This window comes from Pseudophryne corroboree, chromosome 11 (assembly GCF_028390025.1).
Source record: "Pseudophryne corroboree isolate aPseCor3 chromosome 11, aPseCor3.hap2, whole genome shotgun sequence".
Lineage (NCBI taxonomy): Eukaryota > Metazoa > Chordata > Amphibia > Anura > Myobatrachidae > Pseudophryne > Pseudophryne corroboree.
In genome coordinates this window covers 67322773-67343644 of record NC_086454.1, presented here as the reverse complement: position 1 = coordinate 67343644, position 20872 = coordinate 67322773, and the positions used below count along the sequence as shown (strand labels likewise).

General features: G+C 48.5%; 1 protein-coding gene across 1 annotated transcript in view; it reads left to right on the top strand.

Annotated features, from left to right (window-relative positions):
- Positions 1–20872, top strand: part of INCENP (inner centromere protein) — a 177055-nt gene that overhangs the window by 62252 nt on the left and 93931 nt on the right. Inside the window, exon 8 of the mRNA XM_063944393.1 lies at positions 3650–3686. Coding sequence (XP_063800463.1) covers positions 3650–3686 — 37 coding nt within the window. The remainder of the gene's footprint in view (positions 1–3649; positions 3687–20872) is intronic.

Sequence of the window (20872 nt, the reverse complement as noted above, 5' to 3'; positions counted from 1 at the left end):
TTGGTGCTGCAGAGTCATCCGCACTCTCCCGCCCGTTTGGGAGCTTTGGTATAATCCCCATGGTCCTTACGGAGTCCCCAGCATCCACTTAGGACGTTAGAGAAAATAAGAATTTACTTACCGATAATTCTATTTCTCGTAGTCCGTAGTGGATGCTGGGCGCCCATCCCAAGTGCGGGTTGTCTGCAATACTGGTACATAGTTATTGTTACCAAAAAATCGGGTTATTGCTGTAGTGAGCCATCTTTTCTAGAGGCTCCTCTGTTATCATGCTGTTAACTGGGTTCAGATCACAAGTTGTACAGTGTGATTGGTGTGGCTGGTATGAGTCTTACCCGGGATTCAAAATCCTTCCTTATTGTGTACGCTCGTCCGGGCACAGTATCCTAACTGAGGCTTGGAGGAGGGTCATAGGGGGAGGAGCCAGTGCACACCAGATAGTCCTAAAGCTTTCTTTAGATGTGCCCAGTCTCCTGCGGAGCCGCTATTCCCCATGGTCCTTACGGAGTCCCCAGCATCCACTACGGACTACGAGAAATAGAATTATCGGTAAGTAAATTCTTATTTTCACCTTAACCAGGAGATTGTGGTTCCGGCCTTCATCTCTTCTGGTTTGTCCTCCAAAGAAAGATCTTTGGCTGTGGTACGGGCTCTCCGTATTTATGTGGAAAGGACTGCCTCTATCAGGAGGTCAGATTCCCTTTTTAATACTTTTTGGTTTTCACAAACGTGGCTGGCCTGCGAATAAGCAAACCTTGGCCAGATGGATTAGAATGGTGATTGCACAAGCATACAGGCTGGTCTTCCAGCTCCTGCTGCTATTAAAGCCCATTCTACTCTGTCTGTCTGGACCTTCTTGGGCGGCCCGCCGTAGCGCGTCTGCAGAACAATTGTGCAGTGCGGCTGCGTGGTCTTTAGTGAACACGTTCATCAGGTTCTATGCCTTTGATACTTCCGCCTCCCAGGATGCTTCCTTTGGACGCTGGGGTCTTATGCCCGCTACAATGCGTCCTCTCCCATGAGGAACTGCTTTAGGTCATCCCCGATGTTATTCCCTGTGGAATACCAGTGTACCCCGCTGCAGAAAAGGAGACTTATGGTTGACTTACCATAGTTAAATCTATCTGCGAGATACACTGGATTCCACAAGGCGCCCACCCTGACGCACTTGCATTCTTTAAGTTTGTATGTCATTAGCCGCTAGTCCCTTCTCAAGTCGTGAGAATGTGGTTCTATGTGACTAACATCTACCGTCTCTTACCTGCTACTGCATTGGACTGGTTAACGAAACTGAGCTCCTTCCCAGGTGCAGTGCATCCTGGGAACAGTCATAGCTTTAGCTTCTTCCCTGTGGAATCCAGTGTACCTTGCAGAAAAAGATTTAACAATGTTAAGTCTGTACCCCATTTAATGTGTAGATGTTTTTGTTCAAAATGCATTACCTTACACTTGTCTGTACTGAAGATCGTTAATGAAAATGTTGAATAGTGATCTAAGTACAGACCCTTGTGGCACACCATTTAGTACTTCAGTCCAATTTGAAAAAGTTCCATTTGCCACAACGTGCTGCTCCCTATTATCTAACCAATTTCTGAGCCAAGTGCATATTGTGCTCCCTAGTTCTTGTAACTTATAGGTAAGTCTCATGTGCGCTACTGTCGAAAGATTTAGCAATGTCTAAAAAGATTACATCTACCTCCTTACCCTGATCAAGATTCACACTAACTGTTTCATAGCCTAGTAACTTTGTTTGACATGATCTATCCTCCATCTAACCTAATGATGGCAAAGGAAAATCTAAAGATTGTCGTGGAAACAGAGTTCGTCTGCTACAGTAATAACTAGTTGAAGTAAGGTGTAGGAGATATTTTCAATGGGATCAAGGGCAGAATAATTTAGCAGCTCATCATGTGTACTCTAGTGTGACCTGCAAAACTACTAGCCCATCTTATGGCAGGCTAGACAAAAGGCAAGTTAATAAGCGTACAGCATGATATGTTGGCGCTTGGGATCCCTGTGGTCAGAAGACAGATGCCGGGATCCCCAAGGTTGCAATGCAGACTGGGTGAGTTGGGGCTGTTCTCTTTCCCATAGTCTAACCCTAACCTACCCCATAGTGCCTACCCTCCCTGTGGCAGTGCCTAAACCTAATCCCTGCAGCCTAACCCAAGCGCGATACTTACATAGGTCAGGATTCCGGCGCCGGGTTTTGAATGCCGGCACATTAACCGCATACCATTAAAAATGCTAGGGCCCATGAGTGTAGATTGTGATTGGCTAGTAAACCACTCCTCATTGGGAAGCAGAGGTAGCCTAGTATAGGATTCTGGGTTAATAGACAATAGGGTAAGCCTTTTGAGTCCCTTCAAAAGCAATAATGTATTACGAAAATGTAGTTCACTACTTGAATTATTGACTCAAAGCTGCTATTTAAGCAGTCTTGTGTAAAGAAGATGAAGGTAAAGATTCCCATTCCTAACTGGCAACACTGGCGTGCACTACCATCCCTTGATTGGGAAGAACCCATCTGAACCTGAGCTGGAGTGATCATATCCCTTTTACCTGGGACGCTCATGGATTATACAGGTTCTGTGGCTGGCTGACTTCAAGCCTACATTTCAGCTACAGAACCTGTGTAATCCATGAGCGTCTCAGGTAAAAGGGATAATATGGTCACTCTTCCTGAGCTTACCACATAGCATCCCCCCTGTTCCCACACAGTTCATGTAAATTAAGAGTTTATTGACACTCTTCATTATAACATGTTTATGTAACTTTGAAATAGACATGAGTTCTTTAGGGGATCGGCATGTGATCCTGCCGCTCGGAATGCCGAATGTCAGCGTTATGTTAACAGCATACCCCCTGTAGTTTGAATGTGATTGTGTGCAGCTAGGGGGTATAAATATAACCTCCATTATGAATACAACTATTAAGGGAATGGTGAAACTATTCGTGAAGAACCCTGAGAAGACTATTTAAAAGAAAATGACATAATTTTAGACCTGTCTAACTTTACATATCCCAATAAAGTCTTGATTGTGTGCTGCCATTTCAAATAATATTCACAAGTATCTATAAACTGCAGCACCTACTTCTCTGCTGTACATACAGAATAGGCATAGTGATTCAGAATCACAGCAGATCGGCACACTAACGCCACACCTCTCAATCCAAAAATGAACACCACTCATCCCAAATTCTTGGTTATAGGTTAAAACGTGCAGCATAAATGCCAGTATTTCGAGGATCAAAAAAAGATGGGTTCCAATCAACATGTGGACATTGAAACTGTTGACATAGTGTTGACAGGAACAATGTCTAATGTTAGGACTAGGGTTTGTTTTAGTCTAAAATAGTACTATTGACATTCTTACTGCAGACATACTATCCACATTGTCTGTATCTATATTGTGGATGTCCGCATGTCCTCTGTCTACTTTGTGAACAGGTAGACCTAATGCAGAATTAATGTCCTACGTTCTGCATTCCAACATCGGATCACACCCAATATAAAGGTCTACGTTGTCTTGTTTGCGTTTTTTTTTTTTTTTTTTTTTTTTTTAGTAAATGGTCTTTAATGTACTGTATATTGTTTGTAATGATTCCTTCTGTGTATTTTACCTTTCTTTTGATTCTATATTTACAGAACCTGGTCCAGACACGTATGATGATCAGACAATCAGGTAAATGTCATACTATCACTTGAACCGTTATAAACCGGAAAGTCCTATTTGTAAACAGTGGTATAGTACAGACAGTGGGACAGATGTATTAACCTGGAGATGGCATAAAGAAGTGATAAACCAGTGATATGTGCATGGTGATACACGCACCAGCCAATCGCCTCCTAACTGTTAATTTACATATTGGAGCTGATTGGTTGGTGCATGTATCACCTTGCATTTATCACTTCCTTATGCCTTCTCCAGGTTAATACATCTGCCCCAGTGTCCTTTATCCCCCTAGAAATCGGGACACTGGAATACAATAAATGCTTTCTCCCTATAGTACGGCACTCCCTGTTTTCCTCTTTTATTTTGGGAGGGGGGTGGAAGGAAGTTTAAGCCATGGTGATGTAAACGCTCAACCCAGAAGTCTGAAGACCTGAAAGTCTGAGGAGTTTTGTATGTGATTTTGTTTTTTTTGTTGTGATCTGTTTATCATTGGATGCTCCCTTGTGACTGTGTACTACACGTGTGCATACTCTTCAGTTTTTGTTATCCTTGATTAAAGGGATTTATTTGATGTTTCTGCAGCAGGATACATTGGTTTCCACAGGAAAACATTGGGGTGTAGAGTGGCTCTTGATCCAGAGGCACAAACAGGCTAAAGCTTTAGGCTGTCCCAGGATACATTGGGGCCTCCTCTATAACCCCGCCTCCAGGCACTGAGAGCTCCGTTTCCAGTTGGTGCCTGCAGCAGCAGCTCACCTATCAGGAGGGCTACAGTTGGCAGCCCTGAAAAAGCTTTTCTAAGGAGGATTCTTCAACTGGGCTGTCGGCGCTGTATGTCAGGGTGACACTTCAGCGCTGCAGCTCCATCACCTCCCCAGGCTGCGTCGCATACTCCCATGGCTCAATTCCCGGGTACTTGCGATGGAGACGCTCCGGCTTAGGCACACAGTCGCAGACCGCTCTCTTGGATTGCGTGGCTGCTACTGGGAGGAGGTTAGAGGGTCCCCCAGGTGGGACCCGCCATTAAATAGTGTTCCGTCTGCGACCTAGGGAGACAGGTCGCGGCGCTGGTGTGGACACTCACCGAGCAGGGACCCCACTAGACTGCCAGGGCGTAAGCGTACAGGTCGGGTGTACTAACGCCCCATTTCTCTATCGTCCTAGTGGATGCTGGGGTTCCTGAAAGGACCATGGGGAATAGCGGCTCCGCAGGAGACAGGGCACAAAAGTAAAGCTTTCCGATCAGGTGGTGTGCACTGGCTCCTCCCCCTATGACCCTCCTCCAAGCCAGTTAGATTTTTGTGCCCGGCCGAGAAGGGTGCAATCTAGGTGGCTCTCCTAAAGAGCTGCTTAGAAAAGTTTAGCTTAGGTTTTTTATTTTACAGTGAGTCCTGCTGGCAACAGGATCACTGCAACGAGGGACTTAGGGGAGAAGAAGTGAACTCACCTGCGTGCAGGATGGATTGGCTTCTTGGCTACTGGACATCAGCTCCAGAGGGACGATCACAGGTACAGCCTGGATGGTCACCGGAGCCTTGCCGCCGGCCCCCTTGCAGATGCTGAAGTAAGAAGAGGTCCAGAATCGGCGGCAGAAGACTCCTCAGTCTTCTAAAGGTAGCGCACAGCACTGCAGCTGTGCGCCATTTTCCTCTCAGCACACTTCACACGGCAGTCACTGAGGGTGCAGGGCGCTGGGAGGGGGGCGCCCTGGGAGGCAAATGAATACCTATTTTGGCTAAAAATACCTCACATATAGCCTCCGGAGGCTATATGGAGATATTTAACCCCTGCCAGAATCCGTTAAGAGCGGGAGACGAGGCCGCCGAAAAAGGGGCGGGGCCTATCTCCTCGGCACACAGCGCCATTTTCCCTCACAGAAAGGCTGGAGGGAAGGCTCCCAGGCTCTCCCCTGCACTGCACTACAGAAACAGGGTTAAAACAGAGAGGGGGGGCACTAATTTGGCGTTAGAAATATATAAAAAAGATGCTATAAGGGAAAACACTTATATAAGGTTGTCCCTATATAATTATAGCGTTTTTGGTGTGTGCTGGTAAACTCTCCCTCTGTCTCTCCAAAGGGCTAGTGGGTCCTGTCCTCTATCAGAGCATTCCCTGTGTGTGTGCTGTGTGTCGGTACGTGTGTCGACATGTATGAGGACGATGTTGGTGAGGAGGCGGAGCAATTGCCTGTAATGGTGATGTCACTCTCTAGGGAGTCGACACCGGAATGGATGGCTTATTTAGGGAATTACGTGATAATGTCAACACGCTGCAAGGTCGGTTGACGACATGAGACGGCCGACAAACAATTAGTACCGGTCCAGACGTCTCAAAAACACCGTCAGGGGTTTTAAAACGCCCGTTTACTTTAGTCGGTCGACACAGACACAGACAGGGACACTGAATCCAGTGTCGACGGTGAATAAACAAACGTATTCCTTATTAGGGCCACACGTTAAAGGCAATGAAGGAGGTGTTTCATATTTCTGATACTACAAGTACCACAAAAGAGGGTATTATGTGGGATGTGAAAAAACTACCGTAGTTTTTCCTGAATCAGATAAATTAAATAAAGTGTGTGATGATGCGTGGGTTCCCCCCGATAGAAAATTATGGGCGGTATACCCTTTCCCGCCAGAAGTTAGGGCGCGTTGGGAAACACCCCTTAGGGTGGATAAGGCGCTCACACGCTTATCAAAACAAGTGGCGGTACCGTCTATAGATAGGGCCGTCCTCAAGGACCAGCTGACAGGAGGCTGGAAAATATCATAAAAAGTATATACACACATACTGGTGTTATACTGCGACCAGCGATCGCCTCAGCCTGGATGTGCAGAGCTGGGGTGGCTTGGTCGGATTCCCTGACTAAAAATATTGATACCCTTGACAGGGACAGTATTTTATTGACTATAGAGCATTTAAAGGATGCATTTCTATATATGCGAGATGCACAGAGGGATATTTGCACTCTGGCATCAAGAGTAAATGCGATGTCCATATCTGCCAGAAGATGTTATGGACACGACAGTGGTCAGGTGATGCAGATTCCAAACGGCACAAAGGTGTATTGCCGTATAAAGGAAGAGGAGTTATTTGGGGTCGGTCCATCGGACCTGGTGGCCACGGCAACTGCTGGAAAATCCGCCGTTTTTACCCTAAGTCACATCTCTGCAGAAAAAGACACCGTCTTTTCAGCCTCAGTCCTTTCGTCCCTATAAGATCATATCTGCCCAGGGATAGAGGAAAGGGAAGAAGACTGCAGCAGGCAGCCCATTCCCAGGAACAGAAGCGTTCCACCGCTTCTGACAAGTTCTCAGCATGGCGCTGAGACCGTACAGGACCCCTGGATCCTACAAGTAGTATCCCAGGGGTACAGATTGGAATGTCGAGACGTTTCCCCTTCGCAGGCTCCTGAAGTCTGCTTTACCAAGGTCTCCCTCCGACAAGGAGGCAGTATGGGAAAAAATTCACAAGCTGTATTCCCAGCAGGTGATAATTAAATTACCCCTCCTACTACAAGAAAAGGGGTATTATTCCACACTATATTGTGGTACTGAAGCCAGAAGGCTAGGTGAGACTTATTCTAAAAAAAATTTTGAACACTTACAAAGGTTCAAATCAAGATGGAGTCACTCAGAGCAGTGATAACGAACCAGGAAGAAGGGGACTATATAGTGTCCCGGGACATCAGGGATGCTTACCTCTATGTCCCAAATTTGCCCTTCTCACTAAGGGTACCTCAGGTTCGTGGTGCAGAACTGTCACTATCAGTTTCAGACGCTGCCGTTTGGATTGTCCACGGCACCCCGGGTCTTTACCAAGGTAATGGCCGAAATGATGATTCTTCTTCGAAGAAAAGGCGTCTTAATTATCCCTTACTTGGACGATCTCCTGATAAGGGCATAGTCCAGGGAACAGTTGGAGGTCGGAGTAGCACTATCTCGGATACTGCTACAACAGCACGGGTGGATTCTAAATATTCCAAAATCGCAGCTGATCCCGACGACACGTCTGCTGTGCCTAGGGATGATTCTGGACACAGTCCAGAAAAAGGTGTTTCTCCCGGAAGAGAAAGCCAGGGAGTTATCCGAGCTAGTCAGGAACCTCCTAAAAACAGTGCATCATTGCACAAGGGTCCTGGTAAAAATGGTGGCTTCCTACGAAGCAATTCCATTCGGCAGATTTCATGCAAGAACTTTTCAGTGGGATCTGCTGGACAAATGGTCCGGATCGCATCTTCAGATGCATCAGCGGATAACCCTATATCCAAGGACAAGGGTGTCTCTCCTGTGGTGGTTATGGAGTGCTCATCTTCTAGAGGGCCGCAGATTCGGCATTCAGGATTGGATGCTGGTGACCACGGAGCCCAGCCCGAGAGGCTGGGGAGCAGTCACACAAGGAAAAAATTTCCAGGGAGTGTGATCAAGTCTGGAGACTTTTCTCCACATAAATATACTGGAGCTAAGGGTAAATTTATAATGCTCTAAGCTTAGCAAGACCTCTGCTTCAAGGTCAGCCGGTATTGATCCAGTGGGAAAAACATCACGGCAGTCGCCCACGTAAACAGACAGGGCGACACAAGAAGCAGGAGGGCAATGGCAAAAACTGCAAGGACTTTTCGCTGGGCGGAAAATCATATGATAGCACTGTCAGCAGTGTTTCATCCCGGGAATGGAAACTGGGAAGCAGACTTCCTCAGCAGGCACGACCTCCACCCGGGAGAGTGGAAACTTCATCGGGAAGTTTTTTCCACATGATTGTAAACCGTTGGGAAATACCAAAGGTGGACATGATGGCGTCCCGTCTGAACAAAAAAACGGGACAGGTATTGCGCCAGGTCAAGAGACCCTCAGGCAATAGCTGTGGACGTTCTGGTAACACCATGGGTGTACCAGTCGGTGTATGTGTTCCCTCCTCTGCTTCTCATACCTAAGGTGCTGAGAATTATAAGACGTAGAGGAGTAAGAACTATACTCATGGCTCCGGATTGGCCAAGAAGGACTTGGTACCCGGAACTTCAAGAGATGCTTACAGAGGTCTTATGGCCTCTGCCGCTAAGAAGGGACTTGCTTCAGCAAGTACCATGTCTGTTCCAAGACTTACCGCAGCTGCGTTTGTCGGCATGGCGGTGGAAAGCCGGATCCTAAGGGAAAAAGGCATTCCGGAAGAGGTCATTCCTACCCTGGTCAAAGCCAGAAAGGAGGTGACCGCACAACATTATCACCACATGTGGCGAAAATATGTTGCGTGGTGTGAGGCCAGGAAGGCCCCACAAAGAAATTTCAACTCGGTCGTTTCCTGCATTTCCTGCAAACAGGAGTGTCTATGGGCCTCAAATTGGGGTCCATTAAGGTTCAAATTTCGGCCCTGTCGATTTTCTTCCAGAAAGAATTGGCTTCAGTTCCTGAAGTCCAGAAGTTTGTCAAGGGAGTATTGCATATACAACCCCCTTTTGTGCCTCCAGTGGCACTGTGGGATCTCAACGTAGTTCTGGGATTCCTCAAATCACATTGGTTTAAAACCAGTCAAATCTGTGGATTTGAAGCATCTCACATGAAAAGTGACCATGCTCTTGGCCCTGGCCTGGACCAGGCGAGTGTCAAATTGGTGGTTTTTTCTCAAAAAAGCCCATATCTGTTTGTCCATTCGGACAGGGCAGAGCTGCGGACTCGTCCCCAGTTCTCTCCCTAAAGGTGGTGTCAGTGCTTCACCTGAACCAGCTTATTGTGGTGCCTTGCACCTACTAGGGACTTGGAGGACTCCAAGTTGCTAGATGTTGTCAGGGCCCTGAAAATATGTTCCAGGACGGCTGGAGTCGGGAAAACTGATTTGCTGTTATCCTGTATGCACCCAACAAACTGGGTGCTCTTGCTTCTAAGCAGACTATTGCTAGTTGGATGTGTAATACAATTCAGCTTGCACATTCTGTGGCAGGCCTGCCACAGCCAAAATATGTAAATGCCCATTCCACAAGGAAGGTGGGCTCATCTTGGGCGGCTGCCCGAGGGGTCTCGGCTTTACAACTTTGCCGAGCAGCTACTTGGTCAGGGGCAAACACGTTTGCTAAATTCTACAAATTTGATACCCTGGCTAAGGAGGACCTGGAGTTCTCTCATTCGGTGCTGCAGAGTCATCCGCACTCTCCCGCCCGTTTGGGAGCTTTGGTATAATCCCCATGGTCCTTTCAGGAACCCCAGCATCCACTAGGACGATAGAGAAAATAAGAATTTACTTACCGATAATTCTATTTCTCGGAGTCCGTAGTGGATGCTGGGCGCCCATCCCAAGTGCGGATTATCTGCAATACTTGTACATAGTTACAAAAATCGGGTTATTGTTGTGAGCCATCTTTTCAGAGGCTCCGCTCTTATCATACTGTTAACTGGGTTTAGATCACAAGTTGTACGGTGTGATTGGTGTGGCTGGTATGAGTCTTACCCGGGATTCAAAATTCCTCCCTTATTGTGTACGCTCGTCCGGGCACAGTACCTAACTGGCTTGGAGGAGGGTCATAGGGGGAGGAGCCAGTGCACACCACCTGATCGGAAAGCTTTACTTTTGTGCCCTGTCTCCTGCGGAGCCGCTATTCCCCATGGTCCTTTCAGGAACCCCAGCATCCACTACGGACTCCGAGAAATAGAATTATCGGTAAGTAAATTCTTATTTTAAAAAGGCTCTAATACCGGCAGCAGAAGTCTAGCATAGGGGAACTGGCGCTTGACCTGTAGCCCTTCCCCCGGCCCAGGGCGCATCTCCACATAAAAAGAACCTGCATGCCCATGTGTTGGGCAGAGGATGGAGGTCATTAGGTCAACATGAGTTTGGTCAACATACATTGGGTCAACCACGTTTGGTCGACATGCATTAGGTTGACATGGTCATTAAGTCAACACGTACTAGGTCAACATGGAAAAGGTCGACATTAGTTTCACACACAGAGCCTTACAGAGCCAGAAGACTGAAGAGGTCCGGAAAATCGGCGGCAGAAGACGTCCTGTCTTCAATAAGGTAGCGCACAGCACCGCAGCTGTGCGCCATTGCTCTCAGCACACTTCACACTCCGGTCACTGAGGGTGCAGGGCGCTGGGGGGGGGGGCGCCCTGAGACGCAATAAAAACACCTATTTTGGCAAAAAATACATCACATATAGCTCCTGGGCTATATGGATGCATTTAACCCCTGCCAAATTTTTCCATAAAAAAGCGGGAGAAAGGCTCCGCCCCCTTCTCGGCGGCCTATCTCCTCAGCACACAAGCGCCATTTTCCCTCACAGCTCCGTTGGAGGGAAGCTCCCTGGCTCTCCCCTGCAGTCCTGCACTACAGAAACAGGGTAAAACAAGAGAGGGGGGGCACTAATTTGGCAGATTAATAAATACAGCAGCTATATTAGGGAAAAACACTTATATAAGGTTATCCCTGTGTATATATATATATATATATAGCGCTCTGGTGTGTGCTGGCAAACTCTCCCTCTGTCTCCCCAAAGGGCTAGTGGGGTCCTGTCCTCTGTCAGAGCATTCCCTGTGTGTGTGCTGTGTCGGTACGTTGTGTCGACATGTATGAGGAGGAAAATGGTGTGGAGGCAGAGCAATTGCCTGTGTTAGTGATGTCACCCCCTAGGGAGTCGACACCTGACTGGATGGTCTTATGGAAAGAATTAAGTGATAGTGTCAGCACTTTACAAAAGACTGACGACATGAGACAGCCGGCAAATCAGTTAATACCTGTACAGGCGTCTCAAACACCGTCAGGGGCTCTAAAACGCCCGTTACCTCAGGTCGATACTGACACGGACACTGACTGCAGTGTCGACGGTGAGGAAACAAACGTATTTTCCAGTAGGGCCACACGTTACATGATCACGGCAATGAAGGAGGTTTTGAACATTTCTGATACTACAAGTACCACAAAAAAGGGTATTATGTGGGGTGTGAAACTACCCGTAGTTTTTCCTGAATCAGATGAATTAAATGAGGTGTGTGATGAAGCGTGGGTTTCCCCCGATAAACTGCTAATTTCTAAAAAATTATTGGCATTATACCCTTTCCCGCCAGAGGTTAGGGCACGTTGGGAAACACCCCCTAGGGTAGATAAGGCGCTCACACGCTTATCAAAACAAGTGGCGTTACCGTCTCCTGATACGGCCGCCCTCAAGGAACCAGCTGATAGGAAGCTGGAAAATATCCTAAAAAGTATATACACACATACTGGTATTATACTGCGACCAGCAATCGCCTCAGCCTGGATGTGCAGTGCTGGGGTGGCTTGGTCGGATTCCCTGACTGAAAATATTGATACCCTGGACAGGGACAATATATTATTAACTATAGAGCATTTAAAGGATGCATTTCTATATATGCGAGATGCACAGAGGGATATTTGCACTCTGGCATCAAGAGTAAGTGCGATGTCCATTTCTGCCAGAAGAGGGTTATGGACGCGACAGTGGTCAGGTGATGCGGATTCCAAACGGCATATGGAACTATTGCCGTATAAAGGGGAGGAGTTATTTGGGGTCGGTCTATCGGACCTGGTGGCCACGGCAACGGCTGGGTAATCCACCTTTTTACCCCAGGTCACCTCTCAGCAGAATAAGATACCGTCTTTTCAGGCTCAGTCCTTTCGTCCCCATAAGGGCAAGCGGGCAAAAGGCCACTCATATCTGCCCCGGGGCAGAGGAAGGGGAAAAAGACTGCAGCAGACAGCCTCTTCCCACGAACAGAAGCCCTCCCCCGCTTCTGCCAAGTCCTCAGCATGACGCTGGGGCCTTACAAGCGGACTCCGGCACGGTGGGGGCCCGTCTCAAGAATTTCAGCGCGCAGTGGGCTCACTCGCAAGTGGACCCCTGGATCCTGCAGGTAGTATCTCAGGGGTACAAATTGGAATTCGAGACGTCTCCCCCTCGCCGGTTCCTGAAGTCTGCTTTACCAACGTCTCCCCCCGACAGGGAGGCGGTATTGGAAGCCATTCACAAGCTGTATTCCCAGCAGGTGATAATCAAGGTACCCCTCCTACAACAGGGAAAGGGGTATTATTCCACGCTGTTTGTGGTACTGAAGCCGGACGGCTCGGTGAGAAGGGCAAGGTCCAGAGAACAGTTAGAGGTCGGAGTAGCACTATCTCAAGTAGTACTACGACAGCACGGATGGATTCTAAATATTCCAAAATCGCAGCTGATTCCGACGACACGTCTGCTGTTCCTAGGGATGATTCTGGACACAGTACAGAAAAAGGTGTTTCTCCCGGAGGAGAAAGCCAGGGAGTTATCCGACCTAGTCAGGAACCTCCTAAGACCAGGCCAAGTGTCAGTGCATCAATGCACAAGGGTCCTGGGAAAGATGGTGGCTTCTTACGAAGCGATTCCATTCGGCAGATTCCACGCAAGAACTTTTCAGTGGGATCTGCTGGACAAATGGTCCGGATCGCATCTTCAAATGCATCAGCGGATAACCCTGTCTCCAGGGACAAGGGTGTCTCTCCTGTGGTGGTTACAGAGTGCTAATCTCCTAGAGGGCCGCAGATTCGGCATTCAGGATTGGGTCCTGGTGACCACGGATGCCAGCCTGAGAGGCTGGGGAGCAGTCACACAGGGAAAAAATTTCCAGGGCTTGTGGTCAAGCATGGAAACGTCACTTCACATAAATATCCTGGAACTAAGGGCCATTTACAATGCCCTAAGTCAGGCAAGGCCTCTGCTTCAGGGTCAGCCGGTGTTGATCCAGTCGGACAACATCACGGCAGTCGCCCACGTAAACAGACAGGGCGGCACAAGAAGCAGGAGGGCAATGACGGAAGTTGCAAGGATTCTTCGCTGGGCGGAAAATCATGTGATAGCACTGTCAGCAGTGTTCATTCCGGGAGTGGACAACTGGGAAGCAGACTTCCTCAGCAGACACGATCTTCACCCGGGGGAGTGGGGACTTCACCCAGAAGTCTTCCACATGATTGTGAACCGTTGGGAAAAACCAAAGGTGGACATGATGGCGTCCCGCCTCAACAAAAAACTGGACAGATATTGCGCCAGGTCAAGGGACTCTCAGGCAATAGCTGTGGACGCTCTGGTAACACCGTGGGTGTACCAGTCAGTATATGTGTTTCCTCCTCTGCCTCTCATACCCAAGGTACTGAGAATCATAAGAAGGAGAGGTGTAAAGACTATACTCGTGGCTCCGGATTGGCCAAGAAGGACTTGGTACCCGGAAATTCAAGAGATGCTCACGGAAGACCCGTGGCCTCTACCTCTAAGAAAGGACCTGCTCCAGCAGGGACCATGTCTGTTCCAAGACTTACCGCGGCTGCGTTTGACGGCATGGCGGTTGAACGCCGGATCCTGAAGGAAAAAGGCATTCCGGATGAAGTTATCCCTACCCTGATCAAAGCCAGGAAGGATGTAACTGTGCAACATTATCACCGTATTTGGCGTAAATATGTTGCGTGGTGTGAGGCCAGGAAGGCCCCTACAGAGGAATTTCAACTGGGTCGATTCCTGCATTTCCTGCAAACAGGACTGTCTATGGGCCTCAAATTAGGGTCCATTTAAGGTTCAAATTTCGGCCCTGTCAATATTCTTCCAAAAAGAACTAGCTTCAGTTCCTGAAGTTCAGACGTTTGTCAAGGGGGTACTGCATATACAGCCTCCTTTTGTGCCTCCAGTGGCACCTTGGGATCTCAATGTAGTTTTGGGATTCCTAAAATCACATTGGTTTGAACCACTCACCACTGTGGACTTAAAATATCTCACATGGAAAGTGGTAATGCTGTTAGCCCTGGCTTCAGCCAGGCGTGTATCAGAATTGGCGGCTTTATCCTATAAAAGCCCTTACCTAATTTTTCATACGGACAGGGCAGAATTGAGGACTCGTCCTCAATTTCTCCCTAAGGTGGTTTCAGCATTTCACTTAAACCAGCCTATTGTGGTGCCTGCGGCTACTAGGGACTTGGAGGATTCCAAGTTGCTGGACGTAGTCAGGGCCCTGAAAATATGTTTCCAGGACGGCTGGAGTCAGAAAATCTGACTCTCTGTTTATCCTGTATGCACCCAACAAGCTGGGTGCCCCTGCTTCTAAGCAGACGATTGCTCGTTGGATTTGTAGTACAATTCAGCTTGCACATTCTGTGGCAGGCCTGCCACAGCCAAAATCTGTAAAAGCCCATTCCACAAGGAAGGTGGGCTCATCTTGGGCGACTGCCCGAGGGGTCTCGGCTTTACAACTTTGCCGAGCAGCTACTTGGTCAGGGGCAAATACGTTTGCAAAATTCTACAAATTTGATACCCTGGCTGAGGAGGACCTGGAGTTCTCTCATTCGGTGCTGCAGAGTCATCCGCACTCTCCCGCCCGTTTGGGAGCTTTGGTATAATCCCCATGGTCCTTTCGGAGTCCCCAGCATCCACTAGGACGTTGGAGAAAATAAGAATTTACTTACCGATAATTCTATTTCTCATAGTCCGTAGTGGATGCTGGGCGCCCATCCCAAGTGCGGATTGTCTGCAATACTTGTACATAGTTATTGTTACAAAAATCGTGTTATTATTGTTGTGAGCCATCTTTTCAGAGGCTCCTCTGTTATCATGCTGTTAACTGGGTTCAAATCACAAGTTGTACGGTGTGATTGGTGTGGCTGGTATGAGTCTTACCCGGGATTCAAAATCCTTCCTTATTGTGTACGCTCGTCCGGGCACAGTATCCTAACTGAGGCTTGGAGGAGGGTCATAGGGGGAGGAGCCAGTGCACACCAGGTAGTCCTAAAGCAGGCATGTCCAACCTGCGGCCCTCCAGCTGTTGTGAAACTACATATCCCAGCATGCCCTGACACTGTTTTGCTGTCAGAGAATGCTAAAGCTGTGTCAGGGCATGCTGGGATGTGTAGTTTCTCAACAGCTGGAGGGCCGCAGGTTGGACATGCCTGTCCTAAAGCTTTTACTTTTGTGCCCAGTCTCCTACGGAGCCGCTATTCCCCATGGTCCTTTCGGAGTCCCCAACATCCACTACGGACTATGAGAAATAGAATTATCGGTAAGTAAATTCTTATATATATATATATATATATATATATATATATATATATATATATATATATATATATATATATTTCTCTGACGTCCTAGTGGATGCTGGGAACTCCGTAAGGACCATGGGGAATAGCGGGCTCCGAAGGAGGCTGGGCACTCTAGAAAGATTTAGGACTACCTGGTGTGCACTGGCTCCTCCCACTATGACCCTCCTCCAAGCCTCAGTTAGATTTCGTGCCCGGCCGAGGTTGGATGCACACTAGGGGCTCTCCTGAGCCCTTAGATAGAAAGTATAATTTTAGGTTTTTTATTTTCAGTGAGACCTGCTGGCAACAGGCTCACTGCAGCGAGGGACTAAGGGGAGAAGAAGCGCTTGGGGGGGGGGGGGGGGGGGGCGCGCCCTGAGCTGCAATAAAAACACCTTGGCTGGCAAAAATACCACATTATATAGCCCTAGAGGCTATATATGTTGTAAATTCCCCTGCCAGAATCCAGAAAAAAGCGGGAGAATAGGCCGCGGAAAAGGGGCGGAGCTATCTCCCTCAGACACACTGGCGCCATTTCTCCTTCACAGAACCGCTGGAAGGAAGCTCCCTGGCTCTCCCCTGCAGTCTACACTTCAGAACAGGGTAAAAACAGAGAGGGGGGGCACTAAATTTGGGCGCAATACTTATATAATATAAAAAGCAGCTATAGGGGACATAACTTAGTTAGTCCCTGCATTATATAGCGCTCTGGTGTGTGCTGGCATACTCTCACTCTGTCCCCCCAAAGGGCTTTTGTGGGTCCTGTCCTCATTCGGAGCATTCCTTGTGTGTGTGCGGTGTGTCGGTACGGCTGTGTCGACATGTTTAATGAGGATAATGATGTGGAGGCGGAGCAGATGCCTTTAGAAGGGATGTCACCCCCTGCGGGGCAGACACCTGAGTGGATGGGCTTATGGAAAGTAATGAGTGCACGTATAGACACCTTATATAAGAAAATCGACGACATGCCAAATGTGAGACAGCCGACTTCTCAGCTCGTGCCTGCCCAGGCGTCGCATGGGTCGTCTGGGGCTCTAAAACGCCCGCTACCTCAAGCAGACCCAGATGTCGACACGGATACTGACACCAGTGTCGACGACGATGAGTCAAACCTGATGCCCACTAAGGCCATTCACTGTATGATTGAGGCAATGAAAGAGGTGTTAAACATTTCTGATATAACTACTGGTACCACTAAAAAGGGTATTATGTTTGGAGAGAAAAAACTACCCGTAGTTTTTCCCCCATCAGATGAATTAAATGAAGTGTGTGAAGAAGCGTGGGTTTTCCCTGATAAAAAATTGGTAATTCCTAAGAAGGTACTAATGGCGTTCCCTTTCCCGCCAGAGGATAGGTCACGTTGGGAAACACCCCCTAGAGTGGATAAAGCGCTCACACGTTTGTCTAAAAAGGTGGCACTACCGTCTCCGGATACGGCCGCCCTCAAGGAACCTGCTGATAGAAAGCAGGAGGCGATCCTGAAGTCTGTATATACACACACAGGCATTATACTTAGGCCAGCTATTGCGTCAGCTTGGATGTGCAGTGCTGCCGCTGCGTGGTCAGATTAACGGTCAGAAAATATTGACACATTAGACAGACACGATCCTGTTAACCATAGACCATATAAAAGACTCAGTCTTATATATGAGAGATGCACAAAGGGAAATCTGCCGATTGGCATCTAAAGTAAGTGCATTGTCCATTTCTGCTAGGGGAGGCTTATGGACTCGCCAGTGGACAGGAGATGCAGATTCAAAAAAGCACATGGAAGTGTTACCATATAAGGGTGAGGAATTATTTGGGGATGGTCTCTCGGACCTAGTTTCCACAGCAACGTCTGGGAAGTCAGCATTTTTACCCCATGTCCCCTCACCGCCTAAGAAGGCGCCGTTTTATCAGGTTCAGTCCTTTCGGACCCAGAAAAACAGGCGTGGAAAAGGCGGGTCCTTTCTGTCCAGAGGCAGAGGTAGGGGAAAAAGACTGCAACAAACAGCAGGTTCCCAGGAGCAAAACTCCCCCGCTTCTTCTTCCAAGTCCGCCGCATGACGGTGGGGCTCCACAGGCGGAGCCAGGTACGGTGGGGGGCCGCCTCAAGAATTTCAGCGATCAGTGGGCTCGCTCACAGGTGGATCCCTGGATCCTTCAAATAGTATCTCAGGGGTACAAACTGGAATTTGAGGCGTCTCCACCCCACCGGTTCCTAAAATCTGCCTTGCCGATTGCTCCCTCAGACAGGGAGGCGGTGCTAGCGGCAATTCACAAGCTGTATTCCCAGCAGGTGATAATCAAGGTACCCCTACTTCAACAAGGCCGGGGTTACTATTCCACACTATTTGTGGTACCGAAACCGGACGGTTCGGTGAGACCCATTTTAAATTTGAAATCCTTGAACACATAAAAAAATTCAAGTTCAAGATGGAATCGCTCAGGGCGGTTATTGCGAGCCTGGACGAGGGGGATTACATGGTATCCCTGGACATCAAGGATGCTTACTTGCATGTCCCCATTTACCATCCTCACCAGGAGTACCTCAGATTTGTGGTACAGGATTGCCATTACCAATTCCAGACCCTGCCGTTTGGACTGTCCACGGCACCGAGGGTATTTACCAAGGTGATGGCGGAAATGATGACCCTTTTTTCGAAGGAGTGAGTTTTAATTATCCCGTACTTGGACGATCTCCTAATAAAAGCGAGGTCCAAGGAACAGTTGTTGGTGGGAGTAGCACTATCTCAGGAGGTGCTGCACCAGCACGGCTGGATTCTGAATATCCCAAAGTCACAGCTGGTTCCGACGACACGACTACTGTTCCTGGGTATGATTCTGGATACAGTCCAGAAAAAAGTGTTTCTCCCGGAGGAGAAAGCCAGGGAGTTGTCATCTCTAGCCAAGACCTCCTGAAACCAAAACAGGTATCAGTGCATCGCTGCACGCGGGTCCTGGGAAAGATGGTGGCTTCTTACGAAGCAATTCCCTTCGGCAGGTTCCATGCCAGAATCTTTCAGTGGGACCTGTTGGACCAGTGGTCCGGATCGCATCTTCAGATGCATCGCTTGATAACCCTGTCTCCAAGAACCAGGGTGTCGCTACTGTGGTGGCTGCAGAGTGCCCATCTTCTAGAGGGCCGCAGGTTCGGCATACAGGACTGGGTCCTGGTGACCACGGATGCCAGCCTTCGAGGCTGGGGGGCAGTCACACAGGGAAGAAACTTCCAAGGACTATGGTCGAGTCAGGAGACTTCCCTTCACATAAATATTCTGGAACTAAGGGCCATCTACAATGCCCTAAGTCAAGCAAAATCCCTGCTCCTACACCAGCCGGTGCTGATCCAGTCAGACAACATCACGGCAGTCGCCCATGTAAATTGACAGGGCGGCACAAGAAGCAGGATGGCGATGGCGGAAGCCACAAGAATTCTCTGAAGGGCGGAGAATCATGTACTAGCACTGTCAGCAGTGTTCATTCCGGGAGTGGACAACTGGGAAGCAGACTTCCTCAGCAGACACGACCTCCACCCGGGAGGGACTTCATCCAGAAGTCTTCCAGATGCTGGTAAACCGTTGGGAAAAACCACAGGTGGACATGATGGCGTCCCGCCTCAACAAAAAGTTAAAAAGATATTGCGCCAGGTCAAGGGACCCTCAGGCGATAGCTGTGGACGCTCTAGTGACACCGTGGGTGTACCAGTCGGTTTATGTGTTCCCTCCTCTGCCTCTCATACCAAAGGTATTGAGAATAATAAGAAAGCGAGGAGTAAACACCATTCTCGTGGTTCCGGATTGGCCAAGACGAGCGTGGTACCCGGAACTTCAAGAGATGCTCTCAGAGGACCCGTGGCCTCTACCGCTCAGACAGGACCTGCTACAACAGGGGCCCTGTCTGTTCCAAGACTTACCGCGGCTGCGTTTGACGGCATGGCGGTTGAACACCGGATCCTAAAGGAAAAGGGTATTCCGGAAGAAGTCATTCCTACGCTTATTAAGGCCAGGAAAGATGTTACGGCAAAGCATTATCACCGCATATGGCGGAAATATGTTGCATGGTGCGAGGCCAAAAAGGCCCCAACAGAGGAATTTCAACTAGGTCGATTTCTGCATTTCCTGCAAGCAGGAGTGAACATGGGCCTAAAACTAGGCTCCATTAAAGTACAGATCTCGGCTCTGTCGATTTTTCTTTCAAAAAGAACTAGCTTCAGTACCTGAAGTTCAGACATTTGTGAAAGGAGTGCTGCATATTCAGCCCCCATTTGTGCCTCCTGTGGCACCTTGGGATCTCAACGTGATGTTGAGTTTCTTAAAATCACATTGGTTTGAGCCACTAAAAACCGTGGATCTGAAATATCTCACGTGGAAAGTGGTCATGTTATTGGCCTTGGCTTCAGCCAGGCGAGTGTCAGAATTGGCGGCTTTATCATGTAAAAGCCCTTATCTGATTTTCCATATGGATAGGGCAGAATTGAGGACTCGTCCCCAGTTTCTCCCTAAGGTGGTGTCAGCGTTTCACCTGAACCAGCCTATTGTGGTGCCTGCGGCTACTAGGGATTTGGAGGACTCCAAGTTGCTAGACGTTGTCAGGGCCCTGAAAATATGTTTCCAGGACGGCTGGAGTCAGAAAATCTGACTCGCTGTTTATCCTGTATGCACCCAACAAGCTGGGTGCTTCTGCTTCTAAGCAGTCTATTGCTCGCTGGATTTGTAGTACAATTCAGCTTGCACATTCTGTGGCAGGCATGCCACAGCCAAAATCTGTAAATGCCCATTCCACAAGGAAGGTGGGCTCATCTTGGGCGGCTGCCCGAGGCGTCTCGGCTTTACAACTTTGCCGAGCAGCTACTTGGTCAGGGGCAAACACATTTGCAAAATTCTACAAATTTGATACCCTGGCTGAGGAGGACCTGGAGTTCTCTCATTCGGTGCTACAGAGTCATCCGCACTCTCCCGCCCGTTTGGGAGCTTTGGTATAATCCCCATGGTCCTTACGGAGTTCCCAGCATCCACTAGGACGTTAGAGAAAATAAGAATTTACTCACCGGTAATTCTATTTCTCGTAGTCCGTAGTGGATGCTGGGCGCCCATCCCAAGTGCGGATTGTCTGCAATACTTGTAAATAGTTATTGTTAACTAAATCGGGTTATTGTTGAGCCATCTGTTGAGAGG